This window comes from Buteo buteo, chromosome 11 (genome assembly GCF_964188355.1).
Source record: "Buteo buteo chromosome 11, bButBut1.hap1.1, whole genome shotgun sequence".
Taxonomy (NCBI): Eukaryota; Metazoa; Chordata; class Aves; order Accipitriformes; family Accipitridae; genus Buteo; species Buteo buteo.
The window spans coordinates 81387-97026 of record NC_134181.1 but is presented as its reverse complement, the minus strand read 5'-3'; the positions used below and the strand labels follow the sequence as shown (position 1 = coordinate 97026).

At 44.2% G+C, this 15640-nt stretch overlaps 2 protein-coding genes across 3 annotated transcripts; one reads left to right on the top strand and one right to left on the bottom strand.

The window, feature by feature from the left end:
• Nucleotides 1–885: 885 nt before the first annotated feature.
• On the bottom strand, nucleotides 886–4034 carry TERF2IP (TERF2 interacting protein). The gene is made up of 3 exons (XM_075039695.1): nucleotides 3533–4034; nucleotides 3323–3399; nucleotides 886–2696 (listed from the first exon to the last, which is right to left on the bottom strand). The coding sequence occupies exons 1-3, from the start codon at nucleotides 4032–4034 to the stop codon at nucleotides 2253–2255; spliced, it is 1023 nt and encodes a 340-aa protein (XP_074895796.1). The 3' UTR covers nucleotides 886–2252.
• Nucleotides 4035–4036: 2 nt separating this feature from the next.
• KARS1 (lysyl-tRNA synthetase 1) lies at nucleotides 4037–15625 on the top strand. 2 transcript variants are annotated; one of them, XM_075039685.1, is made up of 14 exons: nucleotides 4037–4153; nucleotides 4906–5056; nucleotides 5274–5439; nucleotides 5847–5940; nucleotides 6213–6399; nucleotides 6574–6699; nucleotides 10501–10620; nucleotides 10862–11024; nucleotides 11124–11297; nucleotides 12027–12112; nucleotides 12790–12875; nucleotides 13211–13337; nucleotides 15024–15167; nucleotides 15494–15625. In XM_075039685.1, exons 1-14 carry the CDS (start codon nucleotides 4092–4094, stop codon nucleotides 15578–15580), a joined length of 1773 nt encoding a protein of 590 aa, XP_074895786.1. In that variant the 5' UTR covers nucleotides 4037–4091; the 3' UTR covers nucleotides 15581–15625. The 2 variants fall into 2 exon arrangements, with proteins under 2 accessions (XP_074895786.1, XP_074895785.1); XM_075039684.1 differs by lacking the exon at nucleotides 4037–4153 and adding an exon at nucleotides 4223–4377.
• Nucleotides 15626–15640: the final 15 nt, after the last annotated feature.

Here is a 15640-nt window from a genome sequence, read left to right as displayed (position 1 = left end):
GAGCCAGAATGCCCTGAAGCAGAATCATATGATATAGTGACATGTCCAGGTCCCGTTAATGGGAAAGTGGACTGAAGAGACCTAGACCCATGTGTGTCTGCACAAGTAAGAGTGTATCTGTGGATAAGCAGTGCCTTTCAGGAGTTCAGAACAGATGAAAGAGGGCAACCTTGAGTAAGCTGTGCTCTTTGTGTCTTAGTTCCTATGCCTACTGAGTGCCTCAAGTGCATATGGAAAGGTTTTCAGTGTTAGACAATGTCTTTGTATGGTTCTGCAAAGGTAAAAATACTGTATGCGGACTCAGAAGTTCACAGTGCCTGTCTGACTAATTGCCATGAAAAAGACAAACTCAGTCTTAAAGTGTCACTTAGAATTATAAAGATATAATAAGCCTTACTCCTGATCTTTTTATGTTGCAGCTACTTAATGTGATCTACCTCTCACTTTGAATTCTAGAGCAGTTTTGGTTAAACAAGATGACCATTGAATTCTGAGGTTATTGTGCTGCTGAGACGTGTATACCACCCAAGCTACAACAGGCGTTTTTGGCTGCAGGAGGTGATAGGTCTCCTGTTCTTGAACCCGATCATCAGTAGTCCTTGGATTTCAAATCCAGCTGGCAAAATTTCTACTTACTACTTTATTTGCCATGTTGTCTTGCACTCTCTTGTTAAGTGCTTGCCTGGTCTTCACCACAAGTCTCAAGTAACCAGTCTGAGCAGCACGAATGTACCAAGTAATTCTCACTTTTTCAGCAGCAATGACCTGTCCAGTGAAACACTGCATAGTCTAAAAGAGAGTTTTGGCATTATTTGGTTACATTGGTTAACTCTCCAAATAATCAACTGGTGTTTCAGGACAGCGTTTTTCTGAAGTAGCAGTCTCATTATATGAAGTTATCACCGACTTTCAATATAACTTGAATTTGGCTTAAAATCGGCAATTTCCTAATTCACCTTAATTTTTCTAAGTGCCACAGTGCAATAACCAAAAGCCCCAAAATAGAATTTAAAAAAATCAGTCTTTGCTTTTACTAGCCCATTTTATTTCACCAAATGAATGAATTCCAGATTTACAGGACTGATGTAAAATAATATTAAAGGAGTGACCAGAGCACAATTTCAGGCTGAAAGTACTGAGTTTTTCAGATTGTGACTGTATACTAGCAATGGTGTTCTCTCTCTCTCAAACATGACTTAGGCAATAGATACCTAAATAAACTCTGGGAACTCTTTCTTAACTCATATCTCCTATGTCAACTATTGCACGTGGCCCTGAAAGCTGGTCTACTTTTTCCACCTAGACTATATGGTCTGGTACAAGTGTTACTTTGCCAGGATTAAAGAGGCTGTGACTCTTCAATCTGTAAAGATGCAAGCTGGGGCAGAGCGATTCATTGTTTTTGAAATCATGAAGCAAGATGGTAAAGTTAATGTTATTAAACAAACCCTGCAATATTAGCACTGGAGAACATGTACTGGAAGTGGTAATAAAAACTGAGATCACTGTCTACCAGCCTGAGGTTTTAACTGACAGATCTCTCCAACATGAAATTGAATATTATAGTGTCACAGTGACCTGTTTTGGCCTTTCCCAGTACACATGGCCACTCTGAGACACCTCAGCATTCATGTGTGAGACCAAGTGCCTCACCTTCTGGCATGAATGTTCTTGATCTCTCTTCTTGAACTGTTATATTTTCATTGTTATCATCTCCAAATGTCTCCTGCTAATCAAGGTTCACTAACAACAACAACAAAAAGGTAGTAACAACTGGCAAAGCAGGTTATTAAATAATCATTCAAACAGCGTGAAGTAAGACAGATAACAGAGAATAGGCTGCTATTGTGCATTAATAATGCATTCATTACAGGTTAGAGCACTTAATGTGATTCTGTCAGATTTTGGTTCCAACCCTATTCAAAATCCTTTGCATGCAGCAATGTACAGGTAGGACTGTCAGCTGGTTTATATAATAGATACATACTTCAAAGGAAATTTTCAGTGAAAACTTGATACTATATACAACCTTTATCTTCACCATTTTCTACTTTTAAATGTTTAATGTGCTCAGTATTGCAAATAAAAATCAAATACAAAATAGGCCTTTTATAAAAAAGTTATTTTAAAGCATTTCTGAAACTTCGGAATGTTGCATCAAATTTTCCATCACATTTGCATTTCTGAAATGACTTTGGTTTTTTAAGTTCCTGCCACAGTCCTAGATTAGCCATTCCCCTCTGCCTGGCTGTCTAACTTTTCCTAAATGCTACACGCTTTGCTACATTTTCAGCTCCAAATTTTGCTATCAATTTATTTCTGACACGTTCATCATCTTTTTGCAATTCCAAATCATCCTCTCTGCTCCATACAGGATACCCATCCAAGCGCTGCCCTGTCTGCAGAAAGTATAAAGTAGCATCTACTTCCCCAGTGTTTTTCAGAAAGGCCTGTGTAACAGTGAACAGGTCCATGCCGAACTTCTCCATGAAGTGTTGCATAGTTTTTACTACCTCTCCCACCACGCTGGAAGAAGAGCAAGTGCTTGTTGGTCGTTCTTCCCTTTGTAATTGAGTGTCAGGGAGAGCAGAGTCCTCCGGTCCAGTTTTCAAACCAGATGCTGTTTCTCCTGGCGACCTTCCCTCTCCATCTTGTGTAGAAAGTTCTTCTGAAATGTCCGAAGTGTCACTTCCTGACTAAAAGGAAGAGGAGTCAATGATTAGACATGGTATTTTTTGGCAAGCTTCTTTTATCACTGCTACCCAAACACCTTCCACTGTGACTCTACGGTATACAAAAAACTGAGAAATTACTACGCATAGTAAAATTCAGTGACTGAAGTGAAGCCGTCTGTGTTAACGAGGATATACAAGATCACAGAAAAGCATGAAATATAAGGGAGAATTTGAAAAAACTAGGCCTAAAAGGCAAAAGTAAGCGTTAATGCAACTGCAGGAACATTTTATGCCTCAGGTGAAAGGATGAGTTCCATCTGCCAATACAGCTTTTAACACGACAACACTGTCACATCACCTTCCTCAAGTGAACTCGGGCAGGGAATCAAACCAAGAAGACATGCCGCAGCGAGGCACCGTTCATCTCGAGCCACGTGTTTCACGGCTCCCGCGAAGCTCCCGCTTAGCCCTACCAGAAGGGATGTCACGGTGCAAAGCCCGTTGAGAAGTTAATTATAAGTTACTCTTGTGCCATTTCGTGACAACCAGGAAGGGCCGCTCCGAGCAGCTGGCTCTCAGCGGCACTGCGGCGTGCAGAAGCAGCTGCGGCGACAGCGCTGCTCCCGGTGCCGGTCCTGGACGCTTACCTCCGTGCTTTCGAACTCCCGATTAGCTGCCTCGAAAAGACCCGTGCTCTGCGCGGGCTCCTCCGTCCGCTGCGGCTCTGCGGGAACACGCGGACATCGGCTGCTGGGCTGCGGCGCGGCCCAGGGCCCCGGCCGCCGTCGCCCCCGCGCCCGTCAGCCTCCCCTCGCCCCGGCCGCCCCCCCCCCGCCGCCAAGCCGCCCCCGGCTCACCCCCGAGCAGCGGCCGCAGGCGCCGCAGGTAGCGGTCGCGCATGGCCTGCCAGCTGTGCCGCGTCAGGCCGGCCCGCTCCAGCTCCTTCCAGACCGCCCGGCCTCTCACCCGCGCCTCGCCCCGCCCGCGCACCGCCCGCAGCAGCGCCGCGTCCTCCGCTTCCGTGAAGGCGAGGCGGCCGCGCGGCGAGGCGGCGGGCGGCGCGGCGGGCGGCGCGGCGGGCAGCCGGAAGGGCTCCAGCGGCAGGCGCTGGTTGCGCTCCACGCACTCCGTCACGTACTCGGTGGAGACGGCCCCGCCGGGCGCCGCCTCGCCGGGCTGCGCCAGCAGCACGGCTCCCGGCTCCTGCACGCGGCACAGCCGGCCGCCGCCCGCCAGCACCAGGGGCGCCAAGCGCAGCTTGGCCAGCCCGGGCCGCACGTAGAACCGCATCGGGCTCCCGTCGTCCCACAAGAACAGGGACCGCGAGCGCGCCGCCGCCGCGCCCCCCCGTTCCGCCATCGCCGCGCCGGCCGCGCAGGCGCGGGGGCGCCGGAAGGGCCGGCCGGAGCCGGGAAGATGGCGGCGGCGGCGGAGCGCGCGTGCGAGGCGGCGGAGACCGAGTCGCGCCTCAGCAAAAAGTGAGGGAGGGCGGGCGGGCGGGCAGGCGGAGCCGGGCCGAGCCGAGCCGGGGAGGCGAGGCGAGGCGAGGCGAGGCGAGCGTCCGGCTGACCCGGTGCGTGTCTCCGCCAGGCGATCCGTCGGAGCGCGCCATGTTGGGCCCCGCCGCTGCGCGGCTCCGCGGCTGGGCCTGGAGGGCCACGCCCGCGCTCCGATGGCGCCGGGCACTTCATGACCGAAGCAGGTCGGTGCTATGCGGCCTGGCTGGGCCCGCCTCTTTCCTCATGAAGTCCCGGCCGGCGGGGTCGGGAGCCGCGGGAGGAGGCGCGGCGCCCGTGGGCCGCGGGGGCCCGGGCCGGGCCGCGGGGGCCCGGGCCGCGAAAGCGGCTTCGGGAATCTGAAGTAGCGCCTGACTTTTTTCAGTGGAGAGTTCGCCTTATTTCGCTTATATGCTACGTGAGGTTGCTAGGCTTTTCTGCATTAAATGGCCTGCGGAGGGTCCTTGGGCACGTGGGCAGGCATCTTCAAGGTCTGTTTACGGACCGTTTAATCAAGTTTTAACTTTCTCTGAGTTTTTGTATCTCATGGGAGGTGAACTAAAAAGAGCTCAAAGAAAACGCTTAAACATGCTTAAGGATTCTTTTGACTTTTGAGCAGAGTAAAAGAAATGACAGGGTTATTTGTACAGTAAGCTTTCGGCAGAGTCCTGCCAAGTGTTTCTCCGTAGGAGTATCAGAGTAGTTGCTGTTTCTGATTTCCTTCTCTTTCGCAGTGAGCTGAAGCGACGTTTAAAGGCTGAGAGAAAAATAGCTGAAAAAGAGGCAAAGCAGAAAGATCAAAGTGAAAAGCATTCAAATAAGCCTTCCTTGGCTTCTGACTCTGAGAATAACGTTGGTGCTGATGAGGAAAGCTTGGATCCAAATGTGAGCATCTGGCCTCATGCTTATTACTGTTCTGAGAATAAATGTTACTGATTTACATTTGATTTTTTTTTTTTTTTTAATTCAAGGGGAACTAAATGGTTAAAAGGGGAGAGACCTGCATATTCCTACATAAGGGCAGCTGTATTTTAATTTACGACCTGTAAAACATTTCCAGTTTCTAACAAAATCATTTGGTTTTGTTTGTTTCTGGTGACAGCAATACTACAAGATCCGTAGCCATGCAGTCCAGCAGCTGAAGGGCACAAATGAAGATCCCTATCCCCACAAGTTCCATGTAGACCTATCTCTCTCAGACTTTATAGAGAAGTACAATCACCTGCAGCCAGGAGATCACCTGACAGACATTACAGTGAGAGTGGCAGGTAAAGGCTTCTCTGGGATACGGGAAGATGGTCTGTTGCTTTGTTAAGCCAAGTCTTAGCTGCTTTGAGTGATGGGGTGGTCTCTCTTCAGATTTTGCTGATGCCCTGTTACTCGGTCTTGAAGTCTGTAGCAGTGTTAGACTATTCAGGACATGTCCTTTCAGACTGAGTGGATCCATGCAACATCCCTTACAGCTACGAGATCTGGTTGCAATATGGGCTCCAGGACCCAAAGTTCATATGTTCTTTTGTGCACTGGTATTTATTTTGAGACTTAAGTGCTTCTCTTTCACAGTTAGTGATCAGTTCAGAGTTGACGGTCTTCTGTCCAAGTGATAATACTGTGGCTTTTGCCCCTGTATCCTTTCTGCTAGGGACTCTGATGTCCTGCATACTTTGATATTTAGGTCGAATCCATGCAAAGCGTGCTTCTGGAGGGAAGCTGATTTTCTATGATCTTCGTGGTGAAGGAGTCAAGTTGCAGGTCATGGCAAATTCCAGGTAAATGGAGGTATTCCCAATAGCATTTTAAACTGAACTGCATTCTGGGGCCTAGAGATTGGTATCTGGGCATTCTATTGCTTTATCTCCTTAGGCTATTCGTCTATGGGTTGGCTTAGGCAGCCAGGTAATGTTTTACTTAGCATGTTGTGGTTGGCTTCCCTGCTAGAAGAATCCTTTTTTTAAAGGATTTGGTCTGGGGAGATAATTGCAGGACAGTTTGGAACGTTGAATTTTAAACAAACCTGCTTACACTGGCTTTGTAATTACAGGCTCTACAAATCCGAGGAAGAGTATTTCCGTGTTAACAGCAAGCTACGTCGTGGGGACATCATTGGTGTAGAGGGGAATCCTGGGAAAACAAAGAAAGGGGAACTGAGTATTATTCCTTATGAAATAACTCTGTTGTCTCCGTGCCTGCACATGCTGCCTCATCTTCACTTTGGCCTCAAGGATAAGGTACTTGTCATACCTGTCACTCTTGGAGGTAATTTTCCAGATAGGTCTGAATGGATGACCTTTTATATCTGCTGATGGTATCAGTCAACAAAGGAACATTAGTTTTGTTCTGGTATTTTTTCCTGTGGCAGCACATTTTGTCTAGCTTGTTCTAAAGATATTTGTTCTTTACAGGAAACTAGGTATCGTCAAAGATACTTGGATTTAATTCTTAATGATTATGTGAGGCAGAAATTTATAACCCGTGCAAAGATCATTACATATATTCGGAGCTTTCTGGATGAGTTGGGCTTCCTTGAGGTAAGGCTTCAGTGTTTATTTGCCTCTGCATGCTGAATGTATTTAGACCTTCTCAGCTTCAAGGATGTATATATGTTCAGGCTCATATGCAAAGTATTTACAGAAGTGAGAATAATTACCTCAGCACAATGTGTTTCATCAGTTTAATATAATGGGAGCCATTTCTTTCCTTTCTTTTTAAAGTTAAGACTGTTCCTCAGTTGGTGAGGTTATGACTTGGGAATCTTTTATCAACGTAGTACTTCAAACTACTGCTGTTCTTTCCTTATTTCAGTAAGTTAAGGTAGAAATAACATCTCCGAAATGGTGTTTTGCTTCCTGTAAGTAAAATTGGTTTTGTCTTAAGGTCTGTTGTGGAGTAGCATATGAGAAAATGCTAGCTCTGCTCTCTGTTGCGTCCGGATTCTTGGTTGTACTTTACAGTTAGCAAAAAGATTAGAACTTTGTGTAGTTTATTTACAAGTGTTTATCAACTGAATCTGCAAAAGCTGCCAGTGGGAGTTTTTTGAGAGCAGTTGGAATCCGAACCTGTGCAGTGTCATCTCTGTCATATGTGTAATGGCTTTAATGTCTTTCTTTGATTTGTTTTTTTTCTCCAAATAATTCTTAGTCTAGTACTTACAGATTTTACTGTTCTGATAACTTAATCGAAAAGGACCCTAAGAGTCCTCCATTTATATGAAGTTTCGACTTGTTGGAATAATGGAGTAAGTTACTTAGGCTTGGTGAGAATGTTGGGAATAAAAGGCAGAGAAGTCAGGGAATGGCCTGCTATCCAATAGTGTAGTCTGGGGGTACATGAATCGGGCAGCGCTTGATCATACCGGTACTCCATGTGGCACAGTGTAGTGTCATGCCATGGACAGATACTGGTTAATTTTGAGAAAAATTAGTCAAAATGTCTTGGGTATTGTAGCGTGCTCTTCAGCTGATTGTCAGGGCTTGTTAGTTCACTTGTCATTAATTAAACTTTATTTCCAATTGAGTACTGTCTGGGATGCTGGCTGCTTTCTGTTTTCTGCAGCTCAGCTTGTTTTATAGTGTAGATCTGTTTGCAGAATGCCATTAAATACTTGTTTAGGGAGCTATACTAATTCATAGCCTACACAATTTCTCCCCTTCTTTAAGTTCTAGCTGCATCCTTGTTCTCTTTTTATCACACATTGACTTACCTATTTTTGCCCTGAGCTTTGTTCTTTCACAGGAACCCTGAGTCTCATTCTATTTTGTAGAAGCGTTCCCCTTCTGTGTAGCTATAAGTAGTTCTGTTGTGAATTGTGAAATTCTGTTGTGAAAATACCTGTTTTCATGCTTCTGGGTCAGTAACAGGGTATTAATTCTTGATGCTAAGATGTAAGCATATGAACAGGCATACTGAAATCCTTTGTGTTAACATGAAAGCCAAGCTGATTTCTAAGCACAGTAGTTTAAATGTGGCATATGCCACAGAATCAATTAGAAAGTTGTTTGGCCACTTTCACCAGCTGTCTGTGTAGGGGGCCAAGTTTTGAGTTGTAAATTGTTCTGCTACTCTGTTTTTCCATCATTTGCAGCTACTTTCTCTTTCCAATGTCAAGAGACATTGAGCTGAAGTCTGTTTCTCACGTAGTTGATAGTGTATATAGCTTGAAGCATAAGTGGTCACCTTCTAAACATCTAAGAAAATGCAGCTTCTGCGAAAGAAAATTTGTAATGATTTTAACTAAATTAGTTCACTGAAGCCTGCAGTAGATTGATTTAATTCTTTTTTTTCTCCTTGAAATGGTATATCTCTTCAGAAGTTAATTCAATTGGACTCTAGGATTCCCCATACATACAGAAGACCAGTAACAGCTTTTTATCTGAAGTGAATGTTTCTACGTATCCAGATGTTCCCAGCCATTCTCACCACCAAATATTTTTCAATGCTCCAAATGTAATTCCCCCCCCCCCCCCCGCAAAGCAATATTAAAATTGTTTAGTTTTTTTCAAAATTTGCAGTATCAATGGCATTTAATTTCTTTCAGGATTACTGCTTTACAGCTTTGCTACAGAGACTATCCTAAAGAATTTACAGCATAAGCAATGATATGGAGAAGATACTGAGGAAGGCTGCTGCCTCTCATAAGTTTTATGAAGCAGCTTGCTCTCTTACCCAAGTGGATTGTATTGTAGAATCACAGAATGGTTTGGGTTGGAAAGGACCTTTAAAGATCATGTAGTCTAACTCCCCTGCCATGGGCGGGGCTATCTTTTGTTAGATCAGGTTGCTCAAAGCCCCATCCAACCTGACCTTGAACACTTCCAGGGACGGGGCATCCACAGCTTCCCCGGGCAACCTGTTCCAGTGTCTCACCACCCTCATTGTAAAACATTTCTTCCTTAGGTCCAATCTAAATCTGTCCTCTTTCAGTTTAACACCGTTGCCCCTTGTCCTGTCACTATAGGCCTTGGTAAAAAGTCTCTCTGTGCCTTTCTTATAATCCCCCTTTATATGTTGAAAGACTTCAAGAAGTTGTTCCCAGAGCCTTCTCCAGACTGAACTCTCTCAGCCTTTCTTCACAGGAGAGTTGTTCCAGCCACCTGACCATTTGTGTGGCCTTCCTCTGGACCTGCTCTAACAGGTTGTCATGTTTTAACTCCAGCCAGCAACTAAGCACCACGTAGCCGTGCACTCACTTTAGGGGGGAAAAAAAGTAAAACTTGTGGGTTGAGATAAGAACAGTTTAATAGGACAGAAAGGAAGAAAATAACAACAGTAATAAAATGACAATAATAATAATAATATTAATAAAAGAATTGGAATATACAAAACAAGTGATGCATAATGCAATTGCTCACCGCTTACTGACTGATGCCCAGTTAGTTCCTGAGCAGCGATCTGCCCCCCCGACCAGCTCCCCCCATTTTATATACTGGACGTGACGTCACATGGTACAGAATACCCTGTTGGCCACTTTGGGTCAGCTGTCCTGGCTGTGTCCCCTCCCAACTTCTTGTGCCCCTCCAGCCTTCTTGCTGTCTGGGAATGAGAAGCTGAAAAATCTGTGATTTAGTATACTAACACTACTTAGCAACAACTGAAAACATCAGTGTGTTGTCAACATTATTCTCGTACTAAATCTAAAACATAACACTATAGCAGCTACTAGGAAGACAATTAACTATCCCAGCCAAAACCAGGACACAGGTCCACCTCTTTCTTGTACTGGGGACCCCAGATCTAGATGCAGTGCTCCAGGTGGGGCCTCACAAGAGTGGAGTAGAGGGGGAGAATCCCCTCCTTCCACCCGCTGGCCACGATACGGCTGGCTTTCTGGGCTGCAAGTGCACGTCGCCACCTCGTGTCCATTTTTTCACGCACCAGTATCCCCAAGTCCTTCTCTGCAGGACTGCTCTCAACCCATTCATCCTCCAGGCTGTACTGATGCTGGGAATTGCTCTGACCCATGTGCAGGAGCTTGCACTTGGTCTTGTTGAACTTCATTTTCTGCAATGTAGAGAGATGATTTTGTGATAATGCCACAGCCCGGTTCCCAGCAGGTTCACATTTATAGTAAATATGAATGATTCTTGATAGCAACAAATAGTTTTAAGTAATTTGTCTTTACTGACCACGTGGGAGTAGTGCTCTTTAGTTCAGGATTGTTTTCATATACTGGTATGTCAGACAATAAACGAAATACAGAGCTCTTTCATCAAAGCTAGCTGTGGAGACAGATTAGACAAAAGCAGGGCATTGACGTAGGAGCCTGGAAATATTTATGCCATTTATGCCATTGTTAAATTATTTTTGTTGTTGTTGTTATTATTATTTTACAGATTGAAACTCCTATGATGAATATAATTCCAGGTGGAGCTGTGGCAAAACCTTTTATCACATACCACAATGAACTGGATATGAATTTATATATGAGAATTGCTCCAGAGCTTTACCATAAGGTAAAATACAAGCCCTTCATGGCTAAGCGTATATTGTCCAGACTGTTGTGATTTTATTCTAAGAAGGTAAATGTAGCTAAACCGAGGATTATTCTTGAAGAAAGGTGGAGTCATTGGATTGGAGGAAACAAAATGTACCTTGAATGAGATTTGTACGGTCGCACTGCAGTTGTGTGTGTTTGAACTCTCTTTAGTTCTTTTGAAAAAGTTGGTGTGTTTACTTGAATTTCCTTTTGTTTAGATGTTGGTGGTTGGGGGCATGGACAGAGTATATGAAATTGGGCGTCAGTTCCGGAATGAAGGAATTGATTTGACTCACAACCCTGAATTCACAACTTGTGAATTCTATATGGCTTATGCAGACTACCATGACTTGATGGAAATTACAGAGAAGTTGCTTTCAGGTGACGTATGCAATATTAATTAAAAAAGACTAAGAATCTCTGGAAGAATTGTGTATTATGTGGCATACTCTTCTTCTAAATGTTGGGTTCCTTTTGTAGGGATGGTGAAGCATATTACTGGAAGTTACAAGATCACTTACCATCCAGATGGTCAAGACGGACAGGCCTATGAGATAGATTTTACCCCTCCCTTCCAGCGAATTAGCATGGTGTATGATCTGGAGAAGGTCCTAGGAGTGAAATTTCCATCAGCTGAGCGTTTCGAAACTGAAGGTGAGATGCTGAGTGTGAATGTCCTATAATTAGTCCTTAACAGAAAGAGGTCAGAAGGTCTCAAGTTCTCAACCTGCAGTCTGTCAGCTGCTTTTCTGAGGTGGTGCTAACACATGGGATTGCTTTTCTCTGGTTTTGTCTGCTAAGTAAGAGTCCAGAAAGAAGCCTTCATGTCCTTGCAGTCTTTGGCAGGATCTGACTCTTTTGCCTCTTCTTTTGTTGAGTATATGTGATGCTGTATACTCAAGAGGCATGATCTGGGGAGTTCTTCATCTCTTGAAGAGACCCAGCTTTTTATTTCTTCTGTCTTTTGTGCAGTTAAGTCTCCATGCCTCCATGATCATAGGTTAGGAGTACGATTATTTTGGGCTTTCTTCAAAATGTGTATAGGTGCTATTTTATTCCTGGAATCCAGAGCTATAAGGAAAAAAGTTCATACACTTTTTGGTGATTTTTTTTTTTTTTTTCTCCGCCCCCCAAATGTCCAGCAGTCATGTGGGGTTGTGCTTAACTGTTGTCAAGTTTCTGAAATATAAAGTAACTTACATTTTAGTGTAAGCAGTGTAAAAACAAACACTGTTTTTGTAGATTGACATTTAAGCTCATGTTTTCCATGGCATATACCATTAAGATCTTAGAGTGATTTATAAGACACATTGAAGGATGCAGAAAGAAAGAAAATGTTGTTGCCTGGGTGACTTTTCTAATTTTTGTCTACAACAATTTCAGAAACTCGCAAGTTCTTTGATGACCTTTGTGCAGAGAGGAATGTTGAGTGTCCACCTCCCAGGACAACAGCCAGGCTTCTTGACAAAGTAAGTAAAGGTGGTGTTTTTATAATCCTAATGTCTTTGAGGATCTATCTGTATCAACAGAAGTCTCTTCAGAGCAGAAGTTTAGCTGCATCTGGGAAAAGACTCTGAAATGCACTTCAGCTATTTCTGTATCACAGTGAGAAAACTTGCTGTGTCAAAATCTTACTTTGTGTTACTTGTCTATGCCAAGACATAGTTAACCAATGCCTGCTTAATGTGAGCGCTGGAGGATTTTGGTTTGATAACTGGTCTCGTGCTTAAAGCAGATCTGCTTTATCTTACGTCAGTTTTGTCTGTGAGATCTGTGCATCTGTACGTACCTTACCAAACCGGTAGGCTTACAAAATAGTTCTTCTATCAACTGTATTAAGTCTTTTCCTTTGTACCCAAAATATTGCCTGACAGCTGTTTTTCTGCTGCTTTTCCTATTGGCCTTTGTTGTAATGTCCAAATTGAATTATGGTACTATTTTTTATACAGTTTTTGTCACGTCATTTTTCTTATTCAGCTAGGACATACACTCTCTGTTAATGAAGACATGACCATGATCTGGGAAACTTTTCACTTTGATGGTACCTTCTTCAGTAGTGAAGAGAGGGATGTAGGATGTTTGGGAAAGGCAGTGCTAGGAAGGTGATACTGTACTCTACATAATTGTTTTGCTTTTGTTTTCCCAGTTAGTTGGTGAATTCCTGGAAGTCACTTGTATCAACCCTACATTCATCTGTGATCACCCACAGATCATGAGTCCTCTAGCCAAATGGTAAGAGTATGAGACACATTCAGTATGTAACTCTTTTAAACCCTCTCCTCTTTGTTAAAAAGAAAAAACAGAAAAGTAAGAAAAAAAAAAAGTCACATATGTGAAAACAGAGATTTTGATGTTGTATACTAGTTTGTGAATTCTGACACCAGCCAAGATAGTCATTGGTTCCTGAGCTGTGAGACCCATGTGCTTGTGCTGATGCTTAGTAGTTTGAAGTTTTGACAGCTGATACGGCTAAGCATGGGCAATCCTCCTGAAGTAATGTATGTGCTCTTTGCTTCTGTAAAGATGTTTATTTTAAGGTATGGTTGTTTTTTGTCTTCTTCACATAGGCATCGCTCTCATCGGGGACTGACAGAACGCTTTGAACTCTTTGTAATGAAGAAGGAAGTGTGCAATGCGTACACAGAACTTAACGATCCTTTCCGGCAGCGGCAACTTTTTGAGGATCAGGCCAAGGTATGGCGTCCTGCTGATAGTGAATCAATGATATAGGCACGTAAGCGAAGAGTATTTCCTATGTCTATTGCAAATCTGTTGTTAGTCCCTACTGCTGAAAAGGGTCGTTACTACTTTGAGCAAGTGTTTCTCACTCAAGTGAAATCCTGTAATTGAAACTTAATTCCTTTTAAAGAAACCTTGCTCTCTAAGGTAAACAAGTGCAAACACTACTGTTGATTAGTTTTTTAGTAGTGCCACTTTGTTTTGGAATATCTTCCCTTTTACTGTACCTGAAGTACTAATCTGAAAAAAAGAAAATGTGCAAAGCGTTTTCTCTGTCTTGCTAGGTTGAAAGTTATGTTTCCCCAATTAAGCATCTATGTAGTCATACAACATTATACTTCTAGGTTCTTAAATACATTTTCATGTCCGGTAAGAGTTTGAATGGCTCATTTCCTGAACTATTTCCTGAATTATTACTCTTTTAAATTGGCTCACAGAATAGAGCTGCAGAATGGAAATTATTAGGCCTGCAAATTTGTAATACTGGCTTTCTCTGTATAAGCCTCAGAAGGGAGTAGCTGAGGCTGATTCTGTTATTAATTAGGTATACACATCCATGAATGCATGCATGCCCACATGTGATTGAGGGCACATGATGCGGTCTGCAGAAACAGAGTTCCTGTTCTTCCTACTCTTTCTAATGGCTTCACAGTGCCTGAAAGGATTACACAGTTGTCAAAACCAGGAAAATAGACTTATGTTAACTAACTTACTTGATAGTAAATTTCAAAATGTTCAGTCAGAATTAATACTATTACAGATGTCTTTTACCTTGACATTACCTTTTGACTTACACCTGTTGTATATATGATTGGTCTAGTTGTCTCTCATGATTATAGCCAGACTTTGCAGATACATGATTATATGTGTTGAATGAAAATTTGCCTGAAAATTTAATATTAAGGTGGGGACTGAGATGAAGGATGGCAGTTCGCATTTCAGGATTTAGGACTTGGGCAGAAAAGTTTCCTCTAACAGTCTTTTGCAAAGTCTTCCTTGAAACTGTGTGAACAAAAATGTTGTTGTTTCAACACTTACACCTGGCATTTTCTAAATTTGAGAGGGTTGGTTAGTCTGTGTTTTTATTATTATGACTTATGGCGCTTGGAGGCTGTCAGGGTCAGATGCATTAGTTACCATCTTGGTACAGATCTTTCTCCTTGAGGGGAAAAAAGCAATTCTTAAACTTCGTTTCACGGAGCAACTACTGATGATTCAAACAATTGTGCTTCATAGTTGTTTCTGCAAGCATTAAAGGGGGGGGGGGGTGTTGCCAGCAATAAGGAACTTGAGAAGCCTTTGAAAGCAATTTATTCCACTGTCATCTGCTGCCATATGGCCCTGGAGATAGCTTTTACTGAAGTGAAGGGCCTGGGCCTTTGCCTAGAAAGAAACTTGCAGATCAGACAGGAATTGAGCCTAGAGGTATTTTGGAAACACCTGTACAAGTGACCTCCACAGTTCTCCAGGTGCTGAGATTCCTTCATCTGTTACTCGCTTACACAGCTGTGCAGGCCTTTGGTTTCATCAGTTACATGACTGTTACAAATAGCAATGTTCCTCCTTTTTGGTAGGGGTTAGAGGAAGTGGTACTATCTAGCTCTGTGCAACCCACCTTTTACTACTGATTTTCTCATTTAGGCAAAAGCTGCTGGTGATGATGAAGCCATGTTTATTGATGAAAACTTCTGCACCGCACTGGAGTATGGCCTTCCTCCTACAGCTGGCTGGGGCATGGGGATTGATCGCTTCACCATGTTCCTTACAGATTCCAACAACATCAAGGTAAGCGTGAGAAATGGCAGCGTCTACTGCTGGCTTTGTCAGACAATAGGGAACGAGATGCTGCAAAGCGGGCCATCTCTCTAACACGCAGCGCAGCCACCTGAGGTTCTTTAAGAATTCCACCTCAGAAAAGCTCTCCTTTGGTGCACTTGCTCAGAAGTTGCTGCGGAGCGCGCAGCGCCGTGCGCCACCCAGGCTGCCGCGGGCAGCCGGGCCGAGGGCCGCTCTGGCGAGACTTGCCCCCGGGGCCTTGCTCCCCAGGCCGGGGCGGGGGGCGGCGGCGGCGGGGCGGTCCCGGCACCCGCTGACGGTGTCCCTTTTCGCAGGAGGTGCTGCTTTTCCCTGCCATGAAGCCGGAAGACAACAAGAAGGAGGCGCAGCCCGACCCGCCTGCCGAAGGCACCTCTGTCTGAAGCCCGCGGCTGCGCGGTCCGTGAATAAAGGCAGCGCGCTCTGGCGCCCGTCTCTGTGTC

Coding starts and splice junctions, on each gene's coding strand:
- TERF2IP (XM_075039695.1), bottom strand. CDS start 4,034: ATGGCGGAACGGGGGGGCGCGGCGGCGGCGCGCTCGCGGTCCCTGTTC. Junction 3,400..3,532: donor CCTGCGGCCGCTGCTCGGGG/GTGAGCCGGGGG, acceptor GTGTTCCCGCAG/AGCCGCAGCGGACGGAGGAG. Junction 2,697..3,322: donor GGGAGTTCGAAAGCACGGAG/GTAAGCGTCCAG, acceptor TCTTCCTTTTAG/TCAGGAAGTGACACTTCGGA.
- KARS1 (XM_075039684.1), top strand. CDS start 4,286: ATGTTGGGCCCCGCCGCTGCGCGGCTCCGCGGCTGGGCCTGGAGGGCC. Junction 5,440..5,846: donor CATTACAGTGAGAGTGGCAG/GTAAAGGCTTCT, acceptor TTTGATATTTAG/GTCGAATCCATGCAAAGCGT. Junction 10,621..10,861: donor CTCCAGAGCTTTACCATAAG/GTAAAATACAAG, acceptor CCTTTTGTTTAG/ATGTTGGTGGTTGGGGGCAT.